Source organism: Pipistrellus kuhlii, unplaced genomic scaffold (genome assembly GCF_014108245.1).
Source record: "Pipistrellus kuhlii isolate mPipKuh1 unplaced genomic scaffold, mPipKuh1.p scaffold_m20_p_14, whole genome shotgun sequence".
NCBI classification, from domain to species: Eukaryota; Metazoa; Chordata; class Mammalia; order Chiroptera; family Vespertilionidae; genus Pipistrellus; species Pipistrellus kuhlii.
Window position 1 is genome coordinate 41,810,174 of NW_023425449.1, and position 21,036 is coordinate 41,831,209.

Consider the following 21,036-nt stretch of genomic DNA (forward strand, 5'->3'; position numbering starts at 1 on the left):
GGTCCTTAGACTCTACCTCTGGGAGGAAGGCAGAGGCGCTGGTAGCAGTTTGTGGATCACTTGGTGTTTGGAGCCTGAGCCAAGACCAGATGTGAGCTGAGCCCAGGACTGAATGGGGGCAGAGGTTTAAGAAAAGGAATTGAGCCGATACCGGTTTGGCTCAGTGGATAGAGCGTGGGCCTGCGGACTGCAGCGTCCCAGGTTCGATTCCGGTCAAGGGCATGTACCTTGGTTGCCTTGGTGCGGGCACATCCCCAGTAGGGGGTGTGCAGGAGACAGGTAATCGATGATTCTTTCTCATCCATGTTTCTAGCTCTCTATCCCTCTCTCTTCCTCTCTGTAAAAAATCGATAAAATACATTACAAAAGGAATTGAAAAAAACTGCCGGCCCCCAACTGCAGGAAACCGGACCTGGGGAAGGAAGACAATGCGTACTGTCTTTTCAAGCGTTTGTCCATGGGAAGGGCTCCGGACTTAACCCCCAGGCAGACCTGCTGGTGTGAACCTTCTCGCTTCAGGTTCTGTGCGCCACTGACCGCGGCCCGCTGACCAGGGAACAGCTGACACTGAGCTCGGGCTGCAGGGAGCGCGGCCACCAGGTGGCACTCTCCCTCCGGGCGGAGCGGCCTGGAGCGGGCGCCCGCGGTGGGTCCGCGGCTCCGCGGCGCTTCGCGGGGTCGGAGCCGGGCCGGTCCCCCGGCCTCGCGCTGCAGCCGACGGGGCGGCCGGCGGCCTGGGCTGCGCCGCGACCCCTCCGCGCCCCGTCCCGCCTCTGCACGGCCCGCGGCCGGGCTGCCCCGCTCCCGCCTCTGACCACGGCCCGGCCCGCCCCCGGCCGCCCCCCGGCAGCGGGAGCCCCGCGCGGGCGGAGGGAGGGGGGAGGGAGGGAGCCGTTCCCGGCAGGACGGCCCGGGCCGGTCCGGGCGGGCGGGGCGGGAGGAGCGCCGGCGGAGGTTCAGGGGCGGCTCCGGGGGAGGCTCCGGCCGCCCCCCCGCCCCCGCGCCCCGGGCCCCGCGGCTGGAGCCGGGGCGGGGCCTGCGGCCGCCCGGGTAGAAAAGGCGGCGGCGGCGGCCCCGCGGTGACAGCCCGCCCGCTCGCCGCCCCGGAGCCCCGCCGCCGCCATGAGCGCCGCCCTCTTCAGCCTGGACGGCCCGGCACGCGGCGCGCCCTGGCCCGCGGAGCCCGCGCCCTTCTACGAGCCGGGCCGGCCCTGCAAGCCCGCCGCGCGCGCCGGCGAGCCGCCCGCCGGCCCCGCCATGTACGACGACGAGAGCGCCATCGACTTCAGCGCCTACATCGACTCCATGGCGGCCGTGCCCACGCTGGAGCTGTGCCACGACGAGCTCTTCGCCGACCTCTTCAACAGCAACCACAAGGCGGGCGCGCCGGGCGCCCCGGAGCCGCCGCCCGGCCACCCCGCCGCGCGCCCCCCGGGCCCGGGCCCCGCGCCGCGGCCGCTCAAGCGCGAGCCCGACTGGGGCGACGGCGCCGCCGCCTCGCTGCTGCCCGCGCAGGTGGCCGCGTGCGCGCAGACCGTGGTGAGCCTGGCGGCCGCGCAGCCCACGCCGCCCGCGTCCCCCGAGCCGCCGCCGCGGGCCAGCCCCGCGCCCGGCCCCGCGCCCGGCCCGGCCCGCGACAAGGGCGCCGGCGGGAAGCGCGGCCCGGACCGCGGCAGCCCCGAGTACCGGCAGCGGCGCGAGCGCAACAACATCGCGGTGCGCAAGAGCCGCGACAAGGCCAAGCGGCGCAACCAGGAGATGCAGCAGAAGCTCGTGGAGCTGGCGGCCGAGAACGAGAAGCTGCACCGGCGCGTGGAGCAGCTCACGCGGGACCTGGCGGGGCTGCGGCAGTTCTTCAAGCAGCTGCCCGGCGGCGCGCCCTTCCTGCCGCCCGCGGCCGGCGACGGCCGGTGACGCGCGGCGGCGGGGGCGCGGGCGGCGCCGCGGACACTCAGCCCCCGGCCCGGCGCCCCGCGCCGCCCGCTCCCCGGGACCCGGGGCGGGAGCGCGGCCCGGCCCGGCCGCCGCGGGACTCCAGAGAAGCCGGACTTGTTGGTTCCCCCTTAAGTTATTTTTGTAACGGCGGCCCTTTCCACGTCCCACTCCTGTCGGTGCAGCTAAGGTACTTTAAAGAAGAGACTTCTGAGACGGTCCTTTGTGTCCTAGAGAAGAGGGAGAGACGGAGGAGCATGCTCACTTTTTTTTTATATTAATTTTTACAGCGTTTGTAAGAATAAAGAAGTATTTTGAAAGCACCCGGCTTCCTGTATTCGCAGTGGCTCCTGCTCGCCGGGCCCCGGGAGCCGCTGGGAAGGCGCGTTCCGGCCCCAGGTGCGCGGTCGGGGCGGCCCCAGCGGGGCCAGGAGTCTCCGGAGCGCCGCTGGGCCGCGGGTCTGCTTTGAGCTGCGGGTCTGCTCCGCCCGGAAACGCGCCGGGCTGCGGGGTCTGTTTTGCCGGGAAACGCGCCGGGCTGCGGGGTCTGTTTTACTGGGAAACGCGCCGGGCTGCGGGATCTGTTTTGCCGGGAAACGCGCCGGGCTGCGGGGTCTGTTTTACAGGGAAACGCGTCGGGCTGCGGGGTCTGTTTTGCCGGGAAACGCGCCGGGCTGCGGGGTCTGTTTTGCCGGGAAACGCGCTGGGCTGCGGGGTCTGTTTTGCTGGGAAACGCGCTGGGCCGCGGGGTCTGCTCCGCCGGGAAACGCGCCAAGTCTCCTTCCAAGTTCGGTTTAACTTGCCCAGCGCAGGGCGACTAAACGCGTTAAGCTGAGAAGTTCTGGCGAAGGTGCCCGTGCCCAGGCCCAGGCTGGGGCGGGGCTGACCGCCGCCCGCTCCGCTGCCCCGGGGCCCTGGCGGACGGCGGAGGGGCTCCCGGAGGTGAGGGGGCGGCCGAGGGGCGAGGGGGAGGGCGGCTCGGGTTGTTCTGAACGCGGGTCTGAGTTCCCCTTGGCCTTCCCGGGACAGGACTGCTTTCCCTTTCCGCGGTTTCAGGGACAGTTGAGGTTTTCCAAGGGCGCACGAACGCAAACAGCCATGTAGATGGAAGGACCGCGCAGTGTGATGATCCAGAGTTTCATCTGCACAAATAGCAGAGCGTTTTTTTCCTTTCCCCTGACAGTGGGCACGAGGCTCCCTTTCCGGATTCGGGTACTGCGTCTGTGTTATGTAATGAACTATGGCCTGTCTGGATTACATCGTTAGAAGGGAGAAAACAAAACCTTTTGTGTCCAAAGCTAATAAATTTGTGCTTTTAATTTAAATCCCTCCCCACAAAGCAAATGTTAACCACCCACCCCCTGCAGTCTGCTCTCTGCTCTGCGCACAGCATACAGCTCAGTGTCCCTACAATCACACTCGTTAACTTACACTTTATGGACAGCGTTTTTGTACATCTGATAAAGTTCTCTAAAATATTTCCCCCAAATACTAAAAGGCAACCAAAAACAACCCTGAAGATGGGACATTTATTGCAGCAGAACAGTAATGTAACAATGTAGGACAAAGGGTTAAACTTTGCAGTGTATTCTTTGGGGCAATGTTTAACAAAAACTACAAGCAAAACATGTTGAAGGAGGGTAAACTTTAAATATAAAAACTTTAAAATTGCAATTATACAGTTTCTCCTGCTACATTAACATTATTGCCTAAGGTAAACACAAAACGAAGCCCTCAAGCTTATGGAAGAAGCTTTATTAACAGCTATGTCCCTAAGTTTGCAGGAAGGTAATAAAATATATATTTATAGTAGAAAAAATTTTGATTTATAGTTTACAAAGCCATTTTACTGACATGAGCCCCAGAAAAACTAAGTTGCATTTCAAGAGCATAAAATACATTCACTTTGCCCACAGTTAACCAGTAACCACGGAGCCAGCAGCAGCACCGGCAGCCGCCTGGGCCTCACAGGCTCGGAGGGCGGCCGGCGGTGCCTGCAGAGGCCTGTCCGCACCCAGCAGCTCGATCTCCTCCAGCCCCAGGCAGCGGGCCGGGGGGGTGGCCACGGACTGGACAAAACAACTTGGCAGCCCCAGCTCCTTCCCGATGACGCTCTCCACTGCGTAGCCCTGCAGGGAGAAAGTACGCTGGTTAGTGCTTGCAGCCCTGCGTGTTCTGTTCCCACCGCACAGAGCACGGCTCCACACAGTGAACAACACGGGTAAGAAGGGGAAAAGGAAAAAGGGCTGTGATTCGTTACAGTAAGTGAAGGAACTGGTTTTCCCCACAGGAACGTGTGGAAGGTGACCGGCGTTTGCCAGTGGAGGCAGCGATAAGCCTCAGCTGCCGCCCTGGGGGAGGAGCGGAGGACTCAGTGGGACAAGCCGGGTTTAGTAGCTGCGGAGGCTGGGGCTGGGCGCGAATCTGCTTGCAGCTGCCTCCCACTTCCTTTGGGACACTTCCCCAATCAGCCACACTTCTGGGCAAAGGACTCTAGTGTTCTGCCCCCAAACTTCCCTCTTCAATGGGCACTATTGCTTCTGGACGTACACCGAGGGTTGCAAAAAGCCTTGTATTTGCCTGCTGTTTGGTGAACATCTTACGGTGATTGGTTCATCTTGGCCACGTTCCATCCCTTGATGAAAACACAGGCTAGGAGGGTGTGGGATGCCCTCAGTCTCTCTAGATCAAGCATGTCAAACTCAAGGGCTAACACGGGCCAAATACACGAGGCATGTGGCCTGCGGGCCGCGAGTTTAAATGCTTGCTCTGGATCCAGCCTGGGAACACTGCCTCTCCGGCCGCGGTGGGCTGGGCGCGCTGGATGCATGCACGCTGGCCTCCGGGAGGCGGGGCCCTAAGGAGCTTTTCTTCAGGAGCATCTCGCACCTCCCTGAGCCAGAGCCGTGACAGAGCTCTCCGGAAGCGTTGCTCAGTGTGTTTTACCACACAGGCACGTGTAGTGGCTTCTCGGTGCCCTCGCTGGGTCTGAGCCTGGCTCAGTGACGCTTTTCAGGAACGGGGTGCAGTGGACAGGGCACTGAGTTGGTCCCAAGTTGTGGCCAGGACTCTCCCGGGACCCAGACACGTGCTGTGTGGGTCTCGGCCAGAGGCGGGCAGGTCCCGGGCACTCGGAGGGCAGAAGCCGGCGGGGACCGGAGGCCTCGGGCTCAGCCTGGCCTCTGGCCGCCAGCTGACAGCGGAGCGAGACGAGCCGTCCTGGTAGAAGCCGATCCTGCCCACGGGCCTGTGCACAGAGTGAGGGGAAGCTGCTGAGCGGGGAGAGGCGTGTTGGAAGCAGGAAGTACCGGATCAGTGGGTGTGAGCCCGGCTCCACTGTCCGCCCTCCCTCTGCTCGGAGGGGGCATGGCGGAGTGCCCAACCCGCTCCTGCCATCGCTCAAGAGCTTCACGCTCAGTAAAGGCTCCTGTAAGGACCAGAGCGGCCGAATGGAGAGATGGGGGAGAGGGAGTTGCTGGAGTCCAAGGTGGGAAGTGATGGAGCTAAAATATCTGACAGCAATGGTGGCAAAGGCCTTCTGCACTTGGGACCGTGTGTGACACAGACGTCACTTTATGGCCCGTCCCGGTTCAGTACGAGGCCGGGAAGGCTTGTCGCCGAGATGGCGGTGACCAGGGGCGGCCAGGCTGCCGGTCGGAGAGCGAGCACAGCGTGTGCAGAGGCCGCCACCGGCCCGGCTGGGCGGGGACACGGCAGGCCCTGTGCGGCTCCGGCCCCTCCACCACCTCCGTGCTGGTGTGTGTGACACGGGTGGTGTGTGTGACACGGCTGGTGTGTGTGACACGGCTGGTGTGTGTGACACGGGTGGTGTGTGTGACACGGCTGGTGTGTGTGACGCTGGGTGAGAGTACGGAATTCTGGCTTGAAAAAAGCAGCAAAAAATCACTTTAAAAAAGCCAGGTTTGGCAGCTACCATCTTCAGTAACAAGTACCATTGATAAACAAAGGTTAAATTATATATCCTTTATATAATATCTGGTGGCAACTAATACGGAGAGGTAAAAACAATCACACCCACCAACAATCGCATATGTACTCTCATAGGAGTGTGTACGTGCGTAAGCGTAAAATGTGTCTGTTTTTAAAAGGTACAACGTGTGTTCTTCTAACTTTTCCTTTTTGGAAAGTGTCACACACTGAGTGTTCGGTGAGCGCGCCGGTGGACAGCACAGCAGTGCCGCGGCCTCCCGAGGCCGGACCAGGCAGAGAAGGCGCGCACTGCACCGCGCAGCCTGCCCGAGGCAGTGCCTCCGTCCCAGGGCCTGGTGATGGTTCCACAGACAGCCTGGCAGTCCTAGGCGATTCCTTGGGTTTTGGCAAAAACCCAGAAAACAGACAGAATCCAGACTGGAAAACGCTTGGCTGATGTCTACATGGAAGTCCTTTTTTAACCTGAGGATATGTTTATTGATTTTAGAGATAGGAAGGGGGAGGGAGGGAGGGAGGGAAGGAAAGGGAGGAAAAGAGAGAGAGAGAAAGAGAGAGAGAGAGAAAGAGAGAGGGAGAGGGAGAGGGAGAGAGAGAGAGAGAGAAGAGAGAGGGAGAGAGAGAGGAAGAGAGAGAGAGAGAGAGAGAGAGAGAGACAGAGAAAGAGAGAGACAGAGACAGAGAGATGGACGTCCCCCGACTGGGGATCAAACCCGCAAGCTCGGTATGTGCCCTGACCGGGAACCGGACATTCCAACCACCTGAGCCACACCAGCCGGGCAGACAGTCCTTTCATTACCGTCCTCCAGCTCCTTCCGGTCGGACGTAAAGCGCTGGTCACCCCCTGTGCACGGAAACCAACCGCAGGCTTAGCACTGACCTTACTTTCCTGGTCGCTGCTCTGAGGACAGAGCCTGCAAAGCTGCGCCTGAAGCCATCACAGGGTGCCCTCATCCCGTGCACACACTCTACGCCCCGTGTGCACGTGAGCACACAGCCGTATGAGACAAGACATGAACACAGTACGCGCACACGCTCTTTTGAGCTCTTTTAGGATTTTACACGAGAGCATTGTGCTGTCCATCCCGGCAGGCTGCCTGGAGGAGGCCGGCCACTGGGTGGGGAGCCGCAGGACCGAGTGGGAGGCAGGGCTGGCCAAGGCCGCCTGGAGAATGCGGGCCAACCTGTGCCCGTCTGGGTGGAACAGCCGAGCTGTGCGTCACTCCCAAGTGCTGCTGGCTTTGGTTTGTTTAGGTTGCGGGTTTTGGTTCATATTCCTACGTGTTCTCCCTAAGCAGGAGGGTCACCAGCACCCCCCAGCCCTCTCCGCTTCCCGACACCCAGCTCTGTTCTCCTCTGCGCCCCCGGAAGCCAGGCCTTGGGAACTCCAATCCCCAGCCTTATCCAGGCCACGGCCTTCCCTCGTCCTCTCCTCTCCCCCAGGCGCTGAGGGACGAGGCAATGAGGTATTGCTGACTCATCACCATCGAACACACAGACCCCATAAGAACAGGAACACACACGAGTCCCTGCTTCCCCGGCCCCGGTCCCCAGGCTGGGCTGGCTGCTCCTCTGCCAAGTGGTCACTCAGGGGCCAGTGAGGCCTCTCCCTCTGCCTCCGACAAAGACAGTAGCTGTGGGCCCTGCGCCTGTGCTTCCCGGCAGGGAGTGTGGAGCCTGCCCTGGGGGGTCGGGAGATGACACAGGCCACGGGAGGAAAGCAAGGAGCCTTCTGGGGCCACTGATTACTTCCTCTCACTCCACTGGAAACGACCAGGGAATGCCTGTTCATAGACCTCCTGCAGCCCGGTCTGAACACTGCACCCCCTGTTCAGGCAGGCTGCGGGATGGCTACAGCAGCTGGCTGTGCCTGGCACCACCAGGTGGTCAGCCCGGTGCCCTCCTCTGGGCTCAGCAACTCCCTGCCACGGGTGCTGTCAGTGGCCGCGGGTGCTGTCAGTGCCGCGGGTGCTGTCAGTGCTATGGGTGCTGTCAGTGCCGCGGGTGCTGTCAGTGCCGCGGTGCTGTCAGTGCTATGGGTGCTGTCAGTGCTATGGGTGCTGTCAGTGCCGCGGGTGCTGTCAGTGCTATGGGTGCTGTCAGTGCCGCGGGTGCTGTCAGTGCCGCGGTGCTGTCAGTGCTATGTGGTGCTGTCAGTGCCACGGGTGCTGTTAGTGGCCGCGGGTGCTGTCAGTGCTATGGGGTGCTGTCAGTGCCACGGGTGCTGTCAGTGCTATGGGGTGCTGTCAGTGCCACGGGTGCTGTTAGTGGCCGCGGGTGCTGTCAGTGCTATGGGGTGCTGTCAGTGCTATGGGGTGCTGTCAGTGCCACGGGTGCTGTCAGTGCTATGGGGTGCTGTCAGTGGCCGCGGGTGCTGTCAGTGCTATGGGGTGCTGTCAGTGCCTCGGGTGCTGTCAGTGCTATGGGTGCTGTCAGTGCTATGGGTGCTGTCAGTGCTATGGGTGCTGTCAGTGCCGCGGGTGCTGTCAGTGCTATGGGTGCTGTCAGTGCCGCGGGTGCTGTCAGTGCTATGGGGTGCTGTCAGTGCCACGGGTGCTGTTAGTGACCCCAGGGTGCTGTCAGTGCCGCGGGTGCTGTCAGTGCTATGGGGTGCTGTCAGTGCTATGGGGTGCTGTCAGCGCCGTGGGTGCTGTCAGTGCCACGGGTGCTGTTCGTGGCCGCATGTGTTGGCAGTGGCCGCGGTGCTGTCAGTGCCATGGGTGCTGTCAGTGGCTGTGGTGCCTCCGGGACAGCCCGCCTTGGCGGGGCCGCCTGTGAAGAGGGGGCACAGCCTGAGGCACACTCCGGGTGGCTTTCCTGGAGGCGCCCAGCCCTTTGCCAAGTCACTGAGTGCCTCTCAGAAATAACTTACCAAACACTAAACGGAAAAGAGGTGTGTATCCCCGTTAGTCCTGCTCTCTCAGGGTGAGACCCCGGCTGCGGGACTGGAAACCCCCGCTGTTCTCCTACCATCCAGGGCGGGGGTGGGGGAGCAGGCTCCTGGCTGTGCACGGAGCCCACCCCACAGGGAAGGCCCTGCCGCACACAGGGCCCAGGGCCCTGGCCGGGCCTGGCGCAGCCTCGCAGCAGCAGGTGCTGGTGTGCGGGTGTGCCGGCCGCCGGGGGCAGCACAGGGCGCAGGCGGTTCACCTGGGGGGGACCTGCTGGCGGAGGGCGGGGCACAGAACACGCCGGGCACTTACCCCATCGTCCTCGCGGGCGGCGGACCCCAGGAGCGCGGCGATGCTGCTCTGCGCCAGCTGCGGGACGGACAGCGGGTCAGGCTCCAACTCCCTCTCACACCTGCCGCCTCCCTGACCCCGACCCCAAAGCTGCAGGCAGTGTGACTGCAGGCCACAGCCATGGAGGGCTGGTCCTGAGGCGGTCCTCCCGTCCCCGGGAGGGGCCGCAGGCCGGGCGCACCCACCTGGACCCTGACGGTGCAGTGGGGCCGTGCCGGGCAGGCCAGGAAGACCTGGAGGTGCCGTCGGAGGCCGGGGGCGGTGACCAGGCGGGAGCAGTCCGCACAGGAGAAGGCGCCCCTGTGGCTGGGAATCAGGGAGGACGGACACACACACACACACACACACACACACACACACACACACACAGAACCGTGAGCGTGCGGCCTGGACAGGGCTTTCTGACCAAAACCGGTGCTGAGACAGCAGGGGGTTTCCTGCCAAAAGCAGTTCCTGAAAGCGGCCCGGCCGGCTGGGCCGGGCTGAGGGACAGAGGGCAGCTCCGCTGGGCGGATGGCGGTGGCCGGACCGGGGAGGCCCTCACACGGGGACAGCACCCCGAGAGCAGAGGGAGCTGTGCCAGGGAGCCGGCTCCTCCCTGCCCATGGACCTCTCTCCGCCGTCAGCACTGCCGCCCTCCTGCCGCCCGGGCCCCGTGCTCCCACCCCGCCCTCCTGCCGCCCGGGCCCCGTGCTCCCACCCCGCCCTCCTGCCGCGCGGGCCCCGTGCTCCCACTCCGCCCTCCTGCCGCCCGGGCCCCGTGCTCCCACCCCGCCCTCCTGCCGCCCGGGCCCCGTGCTCCCACCCCGCCGCCCGGGCCCTGTGCTCCCACTCCGCCCTCCTGCCGCCCGGGCCCCGTGCTCCCACTCCGCCCTCCTGCCGCCCTGGCCCCGTGCTCCCACCCCGCCCTCCTGCCGCGCGGGCCCTGTGCTCCCACTCCGCCAGCCTGCCGCCCGGGCCCCGTGCTCCCACTCCGCCCTCCTGCCGCGCGGGCCCCGTGCTCCCACCCCGCCCTCCTGCCGCCCTGGCCCCGTGCTCCCACCCCGCCCTCCTGCCGCCCTGGCCCCGTGCTCCCACCCCGCCCTCCTGCCGCCCTGGCCCCGTGCTCCCACCCCGCCCTCCTGCCGCGCGGGCCCCGTGCTCCCACTCCGCCCTCCTGCCGCCCGGGCCCCGTGCTCCCACTCCGCCCTCCTGCCGCGCGGGCCCTGTGCTCCCACTCCGCCAGCCTGCCGCCCGGGCCCCGTGCTCCCACTCCGCCCTCCTGCCGCCCAGGCCCCGTGCTCCCACTCTGCCCTCCTGCCGCCCAGGCCCCGTGCTCCCACTCCGCCAGCCTGCCGCCCGGGCCCCGTGCTCCCACCCCGCCCTCCTGCCGCCCGGGCCCCGTGCTCCCACCCCGCCCTCCTGCCGCCCGGGCCCCGTGCTCCCACTCCGCCCTCCTGCCGCCCGGGCCCCGTGCTCCCACCCCGCCCTCCTGCCGCCCGGGCCCCGTGCTCCCACTCCGCCCTCCTGCCGCCCGGGCCCCGTGCTCCCACCCCGCCAGCCTGCCGCCCGGGCCCCGTGCTCCCACCCCGCCCTCCTGCCGCCCGGGCCCCGTGCTCCCACTCTGCCCTCCTGCCGCCCGGGCCCCGTGCTCCCACCCCGCCCTCCTGCCGCCCGGGCCCCGTGCTCCCACCCCGCCCTCCTGCCGCCCGGGCCCCGTGCTCCCACCCCGCCCTCCTGCCGCCCGGGCCCCGTGCTCCCACTCCGCCCTCCTGCCGCCCGGGCCCCGTGCTCCCACCCCGCCAGCCTGCCGCCCGGGCCCCGTGCTCCCACTCCGCCCTCCTGCCGCCCGGGCCCCGTGCTCCCACTCCGCCAGCCTGCCGCCCGGGCCCCGTGCTCCCACTCCGCCCTCCTGCCGCCCGGGCCCCGTGCTCCCACTCTGCCCTCCTGCCACCCGGGCCCCGTGCTCCCACTCCGCCCGCCTCCCGGGCACGACCCGGCGATGACCGGCTAGTCCCCGATGCCAGCCGGCCAGGAGGTGCCATGGAGGCATCTGCCTGGGCTTCTTAGGAAGCAGGACACAGAGCCCCTCCTCTCTGTCCGTGACAGAGCCACGGGGCCAGAGCACTGACTGGAGAAGACGCGCTGAGGCAGGAGCGGGAGCACCCAGCGGTCCCTGGTGTGTAAGGCGCCAGGTTAGTCTTTGTTCATGAGAACCCTGGCTTTCGCTCCCCCTGGTAACAAACCGAGGACAAGCCTGGCTCCTCCTTACAGGACTGAGCCGCAGGAGCGCGGAGCCCCCCGGTGTGAGGGACCCTTGGCTCTCAGAGCTCCCGGCCTGGCGGGGAGCAGCCGGACAGGGGCGGGGGGGGGGGGGGGGGGGGGGGGCCTGAGACCGGCTGCACCGCCCCAGGGTCTGTCGGGGGGTCCCTCCCCCTTACCTGTCCCCCGGGCTCTGCCTCAGCCGCTCGCTGCCGCAGCGGTCACACACGGGCCAGGAGAAGGCCGTGGCCTCGTCCACAGCAGTCACCGTGCCTGGGGGGAGAGCAGAGCCGGCCGGGCTGCCCTCAGCCTCTGTGCTCTGAGGGCACAGGGCTTTCCTCTCACTGTGAGCTTACGTGGATGTTCCGAAGACTCTTGCCCTTTCCATGTACTGCACAGCATTATAACGGCAAGAAGTAAGTTTTAGAACTGCCCGCATTGTACCTCAGTGTTTTCATTTGTGCCCGATCCATCTAGCCTTTCTCAGATGCACACGCACCGGGGTTTGCCAGCAAATCGTCAGCGCCACGTCCCACCCTCCTTTCAGGCTGCTGTGTACCACTGAGAACTGCTTTCCCGGTCCCACTGACATCCCATCTAGGTGACGTGTCCTAGTGCCCCCACCACTGCCCAACTGGACACGTGGGCTCCGAGCCCTCTGGCGGCTAAGCAGTGGTATCTTCCGGCCAGGACCCTTCCCTGGGATGGGTTCCCAGACGCAGAGCCTCTGTGAGCAGCGAGAGAAACGCCTCTCAGGTGCTCCCCACAGGACTCTGAGCCCCACCCCGCCCCTCGCAGGGCGGGCTCAGGCACTGGGCGTGGGGGGGGTGTGGGGGGGAAGAGCGGGGGACGGGACACCACTTTAAGAATCTGCCTCCTGAGCAGGCACAGCGGAATTCCTTCTCTTGTTTCCACTCTATTGGTTGGTTAGTATCTCTTATTCTGTGAGCTCCCTGGTTTCCTATTTCTTTTTACTCCCACATCTGTGATTTATGTTTTTCAACAAACAAACATGCATTCAGTGCTCTTTGGGGTGGGATACATGAGTAGCACTAAAAACATAAAGATGAATGCTGCACTTCAGATAAACAAATAGTGAGTAAAAATACCATGAAATATGGGGTAAGATGTTTGCAAAGGACGTATCTGATAAAGGACTAATATCCACAATCTATAAGAATAAAAGCATAATATGCAAATCGATCAAACAGCAGAACGACCATCCGGGACCACGCTATGACACCCACCGGCACCAGGCCAGCCAGGGCGGGTGCGATGCGATTGGCGGGGGGCTCGGCCATCGCCCCATGATCGCCCCGCAGAGAGGCCCAGGCCCCGCGGCGGTGGGGCCTCTGTGGGGCCATCACGGGGCTCAGGGACTGTGAGAGGGTGCAGGCTGGGCTGAGGGACCCCCTCCCCCCCAGTGCAGGAATTTCATGCACCGGGTCTCTAGTATAAAATAAACTTTTAAAACTCAAGAGTAAGAACACAAACAACCTGATTAAGAAATGGGTCAAAGAGCTTACCAGACCTCTCACCAAAGGAGATACACTGATGGCAAATAAGCACATGAAAGGATGTCTAACATCTTACACCATCAGGAAAATGCAATTTAAAACAGCTCAATGCCAAACCACATGCCTATTAAAATAGTCCAAGCCCGGAACGCCGACACCACCAGAGGCTGCGAGGACAGGAGCCTCTCACCCGGGGAGTGCGAAATGGCGCAGCGACTTTGGAAGGTAGTTTGGTGGTTTCTTATAAAGCTACACACACTCTCACCACACGACCCAGCAATCAGACTCCTAGGTATTTACCCAAAGGAGCTGAAAGCTTAGTCCACACCAGTGTCCGAATACAGATGTTTACAGCAGTTCTGGTCACAGCTGGCAAACCTGGGAAGCAAGTCCCTCAGGAGGTGAATGGATAAAGGAACTGTGGCCCACTGGACACAGAACATCATTCCCGCTAAGAACGAGCGATGAGCCATGGGAGGAACCCTAAGTGCACACTGCTTGGTTAAAGAAGCCAGTTTTAAAAAGCTATGGTGCCGACTATACATAGACATTCTGGAAAAAGCACGACGATACAAACAGTAAGATACAAACAGTGTTCTGGGCGGGAGAAACGAGCTGGTGGATGGAGTGCAGAGGGTTTTCACGTCAGCGGAGCTATTCCGCAGGACACCATATGATGGATGCATGCCACGCAGTGTCTGAACCCAAATAAAGGACAGCACCAACGCTGACCTTGACGTAAACGATGGCCTTGGGCAATTAGGATGTGTTCTACTGCAGCAAGTGTGCCATGCTGATGGGGGATGCCGACAGTGGCAGAGGCTGTGTGTGTGTGTGAGTGTGGGTGTGGAGAGGGTGAAGGGGGGAGAATAAGGGAAATCTCTGTGCCTCCTGCTTACTTTTGCTGTACACCTAACACTACCATAAGTAAATGCTAAGTTGAGAAATGGAACAGACCCTTCAGAGGCGCAGAAGAGAGGCCCCCTAAGCGGCTGGAGCATCAGGGAAGGCGTCATAAAAGAAGGGAACTGAGGTAGGGAGGCAGGTGGGGGGCGGGGCACAGGCCTGCCCTGCTTCCTGAGGTCAGGCATGAGGCCAACCAGGCATACAGGAAAGGCAGGCCAAGTGGCTGTAGAGGTAACGGACTATGATTACTCAGGGTCTTGCTGAGGATTTTATTAAAAAATATATATATATATTTTTACTAATATCAGGAAAAAAAGAGAGAGGGAGAGATAGAAACATCAATGATGAGGGAGAATCATTGATTGGTTGCCTCCTGCATGCCCCCCCCTGGGGACCAGGAATTGAATCGTGACATTGTAGTTTATAGGATGACAGTCAAACGCTGAGCCACACTGGCCAGGCTTGCTGGGGCTTTTAGACTGGACTGTGGAAGGATGAGAAGCCAGTGAAGAATTTTAGGCCAACACTGAGATGGTCTAATTTTCCTGGAGTGGGAAGCGTTGCAAATATTCTGTTAATCACAGACCGTCCTGTAGAACAGTGTTTCCCAAACTTTTGACCTGTGTGCACCCCTTCTATAATTTTCGTAACGCTGAGTATCCCTCGTACTCATGAGAACGTAGAATTAGGTGCAGCTAAGCATGGTGCAGTGCATATCCCCACTAAACTCCGGTGCAACGCGTACCCCACCTAACTCTTCCCGTACCCCTGGGGGGACTCGTACCGCACTTTGGGAAATACTGCTGTAGAAAGTGAAGTGAGACATTTGAATAACAGGAAGATGGGGCCTGCATTTCCAGCTACCTTCCCACTCTCTGTGGTGGGGATGACTTTCATTCCCACCAGAACAAGTATTAGAAGAAAATTCAACTGCAGAGGGCAAAATAGATTTATGAGAACTAAGCAGGTTGATTTATGAAAATATATTCATGTGATACATACTTGAATGACTTTCTAAAAATGAAAGTAACACATCTTGATTTTGAAAAAGCTGCCCACCTAATTTCATTGACCTTGAAAATGTAATGAATATCAGGTTAAAGGGACAGAAATCACTGTCAATAAGAGCTTTTAACACAGCCAGAAAGGAGGGTCAACTAATTCGCAACAGGCAAAGGCGCAAGGCAAAGGGAGTGGCTCTCTCCCCAGCAGAGAGCCTGGCTCACGGCAGCAGCTGGTGTCTGCTAAATGCATTAATAAAAAGGAGACTGCTACCAATCAAGGTTCCTTTTGATCTCAGGATAGCTTTGGGTGCTAATAGCATTGACATTTATATGGAATTAAGTTACTTCCATTCAATTAGGACAGGGGTTGAGGAAATGTACTTCATTTGGGATCTGTACACCACTGGAAATCCCTCTGCAGCCGTAAGTGAATTCCAAAGGAGGCCTGGGAAGTGTATGAACCTGTTAGCATCTAGAACATTCACTGAAGCAAGCATCAGAAAAAAAACACTTTTTGTTAGTTTGTAAGTGTGATGCCACACGCATCACTTGGCTGCAGTTTGCTATTTAAAAACCTTTACTTTCCTTGTCTTATTTACAGAACTCTCTTAGAATCAGGCGTGGGAAGGTATATCACATATTTATTAAAACTTCTTTTTAAAAGGTCCTATGGAAGTGCTTCCACCTTTTTTCCTTTTGGAGCACACAACAGCTCCGCGCTCCGGAGAGCCCAGCTTTCCTGGCACTGAAAGCCTGGTTTAAACTTTCTTCAGATACTTTGAACTCTGCCGCACTCCTCCCGCCTCTCTGACAGAAAGAAGTTGGGGCTCGGACATTTTTCTTCTAGTTAGAGGCCGAAGCCAAGGCTTTGCCACCACTTCCCAAGGAGACACAGAGTGTGCTTGCTGCATCCATTCCGACCACGGCAAGTAAGAGCGTTAGACACTAACACGCAATGTATGTATACACACGTGGTGAGCAATACACAGAAGATAACATCAATGATGCAAAACTTTTTCACCCCAGAAAACGAACTGGAAGGAAGTCCCCCTGGGAGGTCCTGACAACACAGCCCTCTCGCTGCACAAGCTAGCCTCTGGCTTTGTCGCAGGTCACTCCCTCCATGCAGGTGCCCTTTGGCCTCCTTCCAGAATCCGGGGCGTACCCACCCTGTCCTTCCAGCAGCCTTGTAAGTCCTGCTTTTCCCACCAGATATTCTTCCCGACCTCCCGCGTCACCTCATTAGCTCCGTCCTGCCCGTGGGGACCTTGGTGACCGCCCGGATGGGGGAGGTGCGGGGAGCAGCCCTGGACCGCCGGGCTCGGTGCCTGGCGGTGTGCACATCTGACTGATGCCTTCTGTACAGACTGCACAGCGGGAAGCAAGAGCCTCTTCTGATGCTGCTCCTGTGTGGCCAGTGTCCGGAACGTGTCAGGTACTCAACAACTACTTGTTGACAGGTGTGGCATTTAAGAAAAGAGAAACACCGTTTCTAATAAGATGGACTACCCACCTTGAACGCTGCAGATGCAGTTGGCCTGAGTGACGGAATCCAGGCCGTCGAGCCTCACGGGGCCCGGCGGCTCCCAGGAGTGGGTGCCCGAGGCCACAGCCAAAGTGGGCTTAGGGAGCAGGAGGACAGTGCGTTCACCACAAACAATCCGACCTGTCAGGAGAGACGTTCCAGACTGACCCGCTGAGGAGGAAGGGCAGCCTGCCAGGACGGCAGTGCCTCTGCCGGATTCCTGAGCCGGTGGCCTGGGGCACAGCTGTGGGTCCCTCCGCCGTGCCCAGTGACACGCACTGTGCAGGAAGGGAGTCCAGAGCCACCAGCGCGCGAAGCTGAAAACGCACACAAATACTATGTTCATTTCAATGCAAAAGGTGAATCTTATGGTATGAAAATTATATCTCAAGAAAGTAAAGAAAATACATACACAGTTGAGGTAGGCTCCTACTTCGATTCCTCGACTAAGTGTACCTGTTTACAATTTGTGGTTTTAAACACGTCGTCTCAGGCAATGGCTTAAAGTGGCTTTTGCACCTGTAAAGCTCGCCGTCCCCAGACAGTCCCAGAGTGGCCAAGGGCACCTCCGACAGGGGTGTCCGTACTGGAAGGGGCTCAGTGAGAGCCGGGGCGGCCCCGGGGGGCTCTGCAGGCCTCGCCGTGCCTGCGGAGGGCGGGGTGGTGGCCCAGCACACAGACCCGGAAGCCCCACAGCCCCGGGGTGGGATCTGAACGGCCCCGCCGGCTCACGGCCGGCCGTGAGGACACGTACCCTGGTCTCGGAGGGCGTCTCTGAAGAAGCAGCGGTGGGCGGCGGCCGTGCCGAGTGCTCCCAGGACGTCCGGGCCCAGCGCGCACGTGGGGGTCACGCGCACGGGCAGTGTTCTGGGGAGGCCGGGGGAATCTCCGTCCTGCACTTGCAGGCTGACGTCGGTCACCACCAACCAGATCTCCCTCTGCTCCAGAGGGAGCAAACTGCTTCGCTGCGAGACACAGTCAAGGCTATGAGCTCGATAGCTCCTCTGACATCCAAATGACGTTTAAAGCAATGTTAGACGGCCGCTCTTTAATGATCATCATTTATGTTAACATCATCACATGTCTACATGAACGCCACTTCAACGCACGTTTAAGAACACGCCAGACCTGTCATGTCCCGCTCACAAGCCCCATTGGCACGGCTGTGCCGTGGGCCCCTCCCCGCACGGTCACGGCCTCCTTCGCGCTGGCTCTGCTCTCCCTGTCCTCTGACCTGCTCAGGAAGAGCCTGTGTGCTCTGCCTCCTGATCCCATGTTTGTGTCCCTGTGATGCTAATTACCACACTGTCTTACATTAAGCGCATATGTGTTCTCCTGTCCTGCTACATGCACGTTTCCTAACGGCTAGGAAATGCCACGGAACTGAATGGTTATGACCCCCGCCACCAAGTTACTATGTTGAAGTCCTAACCCCCGATGTAATGGTCGTGGGAGGCGATGCCTCTGGGCGGTGGTTAGGCCTAAGAGAGGAGTCCTCGTAGTGGGACGAGTGCCCTTATGAGAAGAGATGGGAGAGTGCGGCTTCCTCTCTGTCTGACATTGTGAAGAGACAGGAGTGGCCTTTGTGAACGGAGAGGAACCCGGCCACGCAGGCACTGTCCCCTCAGGCCTCCATGCTCCAGACATGAGGAACACGCTTGCTGTTTAGGCCACGCACCCTGCGGCATTTGGTACAGAAGCCCAGGCTGAGAAAGACGGAACTACTACTTATTAAAGCAGGTCTCAAATGTTTGTTTTTATTTTTCTTCTTTCCTTTCATTATTCTTTTTTCCTTTTCCTTTTTTATCTGCAAAAGCTTTCACACCTTTTCAAGTTTATGATATGGCACTCTGCCCTTTCCTCCTGATCAAAGTTTAGGGCTCACTAGATGCAACTGGGGTCAGGGGTTTGGCGGGGAGGCCCTGGGTGCTCTGTGGGGCTGGGCCGGGGAACCCGCTGGCGTGCGGTCCCGTTGGCTTTGCTGGTGTGATTGGTGGGATGAGGATGAGGAGTTTAAATTTATGGTTTTTAGAGAGCTGAGAAAGGACAGAGGGAGGGAGGGAAACACTGATTTGTTGTTACACTTACTTATGCATTCGTTGATTTTTGTATGTGCCTTGATCAGGGATCGAACTCACAACCTTGGTGTATTGGAATGACACTCTAACCAACTGAGCTACCTGACCAGAGCCATTTCTGTTGTTTTAAGCCATCTAGTTGTTGGCACTTTGCACATTAGGCCTAGGAAACTAATATATGTATAGGGGTGGGCAAAAGTGGTTTATATTGTGAGTCCATGAAACACAGAATTTATTCTTATATAAGCATTTATTAATTATTGTATTGTTTATTTGCATTATAACTGTAAACCTACTTTTACCCATCCCTGTACACTGCATGCTTCTATGCTTCTATCATAAAATAAGAAAATTGTAATGATGAGAATAGATGTCGGGATGGGGAACAGGATGGGTGTGCCTCTAGTGGGAGCATGAGGGAGTCTGTGGTACAGCTGAGTATGTTGATTGTGGTGGAGATTAGGCAAGGCTACACATGTGACAAAATGGCATGAAAGTACTCATACATATACATGCACGTGTGCACACATGCATGACGGTTGAGACCTGAACCAGTTCTGTGGATTGTGCTAGTGTCAGTTTCTTGGTTTTGATACTGTACTGTGGTTACTGCAGGTATGGGATGATGGCACGAGGGTGCATGCAATCCACTGTGAATCTATAATTACCATGAATCTAAACATTTTGAATATTCAAAACAAAAGCTAAAGACAAAAAAGTACCTTTCACTTTCCTGAGTTAACCATTGGCACAGTTCTGCCAGCTCGGGTCTCACTGAGCAAGGCCACTGCGCGTGTGTCGGCTTAGCCTCAGAGTGGGCCCAGGACTTAGCATTTCAGTTCCTCTCCACGGAAGTTGGCTTTGGTGATTCACTTTCCCACAAAAGCAAAGACAGAGGCATAGAGAAGGCCAGGGAACTGAGGAAGTTCAGCGCTCGGTTGGGTTCTGGGGCCCTGACTCTTTCCAACGGACCATCGACCCCTCGGTTCACACCCACTGCAAGGCATGCTGCAGGCAGGCTGTTCTTGAGCCGAAATAGGGAGCCGATTTCTTGGCAGGAAACTCAGAACAGGAGGGACCAGTCGCCTGCAGTGTGTGTGTCTCTCTCTGCTCTAGGGCTCCCAGTGGGATGGGCGGGCGAGACCTGGTGATGGTGTGAGCGTCTGACACCTGCTTTCTTTACCTTCCACTTCTGGTGTCAGCTGCAAAGCTGCGGGCAGCCCAGGCTCCGTGGGGAGGAGCACGTGGAGCAGCAGCCACAGGGCTGACGTCCCTGCCCCAGGACAGCATTCTGCCTGCAGCAACACAGCGGCCAGCCCCTGGCCGCGGCCACATCCCCAGCCCCTGGACGCACTTTACAATGACAGGAATGTGCCGGGTGCCTGGTGAGCGTCCCGCAGAGGAGTGCACAGTCAGGTTCGGATGCCTCAGACTCAGAAAGTCAGAGACATCAGGTGAGCAGACCGTCCAGAGGCAGGACGGCTCACCAGGAGCACGGCTGAGTGACTGATGCCAGCCTCCCCTTACTCCTCAGGGGCGCTGATTAGCTGTCATGTGACTGAAGGGTGAACAGAGAGAGAAAAGCAATGGGATGCTCTCCGCCTCTCAGGGCACTGAGATGTGCATGTTCCTCTGAGTCAAGGCCCACCAGAGGTTCCTTGTGAGACGTACACCATGGTTTGAACGTGCCCAAAGCTCTCTCTACTTGTCTACTCTTAGCTGACCTGCGAAGCGGACAATGAGCCCCTCTAGGCCGCCCCGCCCCCTCCCGGGAACTGCCCACGGCAGAGGGACCGGAGGGCTCCCTCACCTGTCCCAGCTCGCAGACCACTGAAGAGTTACTTCCGAGAAGTGGCTGAGCTCAATCCTGAGATCCCTGCTTTCACCCCAATTCTGAGGTTTCAGCTTTTCCTTCTTTTCTGCAACCTGCCATGGTCAGCTAGGAACCACGGCTCCTGGGCGAGAATCTTGCCCGGGCAGGTCACGCCGAGCTGTTCTGTCCTCAGCACTGAACGCAGCGGCCGCAGCCCACACCCACGCTTCAGCACCACGCACGCGCCACTCATTTCAAACGTGCTGTTCTATTTTGATGCCCCATTAATGTCGAAGGGGGGTGAATGATCCTTTAATAAAGTTTAAAACACTTTATGCGTTATAACACGTTATGAGGGGAAAGAGAGAGAGAGATTACCGATGGTCTTTGATAAATCACTCTGGCATAGAAGCTGCAGCGGGCACCAAGATCATCAGTCTGAAAAGGCATGGAAAAAGATATGTAACATCACACAAAGCTCACAAATTAAAAAAAAAAAAAAAAAAAAGTAACCGAAGGCCGGGTTAGAATAAAGACATTACCTGGAGAATTTCTCGTAAGGAGCAAGGAGCCGGAGGCTGGTAAAGCTTAGAAACAGGGTCTTCGATGACATCGATCTGCCCCAGCTGGGGGTGAGCCGCGAGGACATAACAGAAGCTGGGAGGCAGGTGAGAGTTTACCTGTTGAAACAGGGACAGGATAGAACGTGGATGCCTTGTTAAAAGACTCAAATACAACATGTAATCTTCATACAGTTTTATTCACAGATGAATACTGTCTCTGAAAGGCGGGTAAGAATACCTACATAATAAACAGATTATGTTGTTTAT

General features: G+C 59.2%; 2 protein-coding genes across 6 annotated transcripts in view; one reads left to right on the plus strand and one right to left on the minus strand.

Moving 5' to 3' along the window:
• The first annotated feature begins 1,017 nt into the window (after positions 1-1,017).
• Positions 1,018-2,252, plus strand: CEBPD (CCAAT enhancer binding protein delta). The gene is made up of 2 exons (XM_045581535.1): positions 1,018-2,122; positions 2,223-2,252. Exon 1 carries the CDS (start codon positions 1,123-1,125, stop codon positions 1,912-1,914), a length of 792 nt encoding a protein of 263 aa, XP_045437491.1. The 5' UTR covers positions 1,018-1,122; the 3' UTR covers positions 1,915-2,122; positions 2,223-2,252.
• A 1,414-nt stretch (positions 2,253-3,666) lies between these two features.
• SPIDR (scaffold protein involved in DNA repair) overlaps positions 3,667-21,036 on the minus strand; it is a 244,793-nt gene continuing 227,423 nt past the window's right edge. For 3 of the 5 annotated variants that reach the window (XM_036437422.2, XM_045581533.1, XM_045581531.1), the window contains 8 exons: positions 20,749-20,886; positions 20,585-20,644; positions 17,070-17,280; positions 16,304-16,456; positions 11,543-11,636; positions 9,308-9,428; positions 9,084-9,140; positions 3,667-4,061 (listed from right to left, as the gene is read on the minus strand). In XM_036437422.2, the coding sequence (XP_036293315.2) occupies positions 3,849-4,061; positions 9,084-9,140; positions 9,308-9,428; positions 11,543-11,636; positions 16,304-16,456; positions 17,070-17,280; positions 20,585-20,644; positions 20,749-20,886 (1,047 nt within the window). In that variant the 3' untranslated portion in view covers positions 3,667-3,848. The remainder of the gene's footprint in view (positions 4,062-9,083; positions 9,141-9,307; positions 9,429-11,542; positions 11,637-16,303; positions 16,457-17,069; positions 17,281-20,584; positions 20,645-20,748; positions 20,887-21,036) is intronic. The other 2 variants (XM_045581532.1, XM_045581534.1) reach the window with 2 other exon arrangements.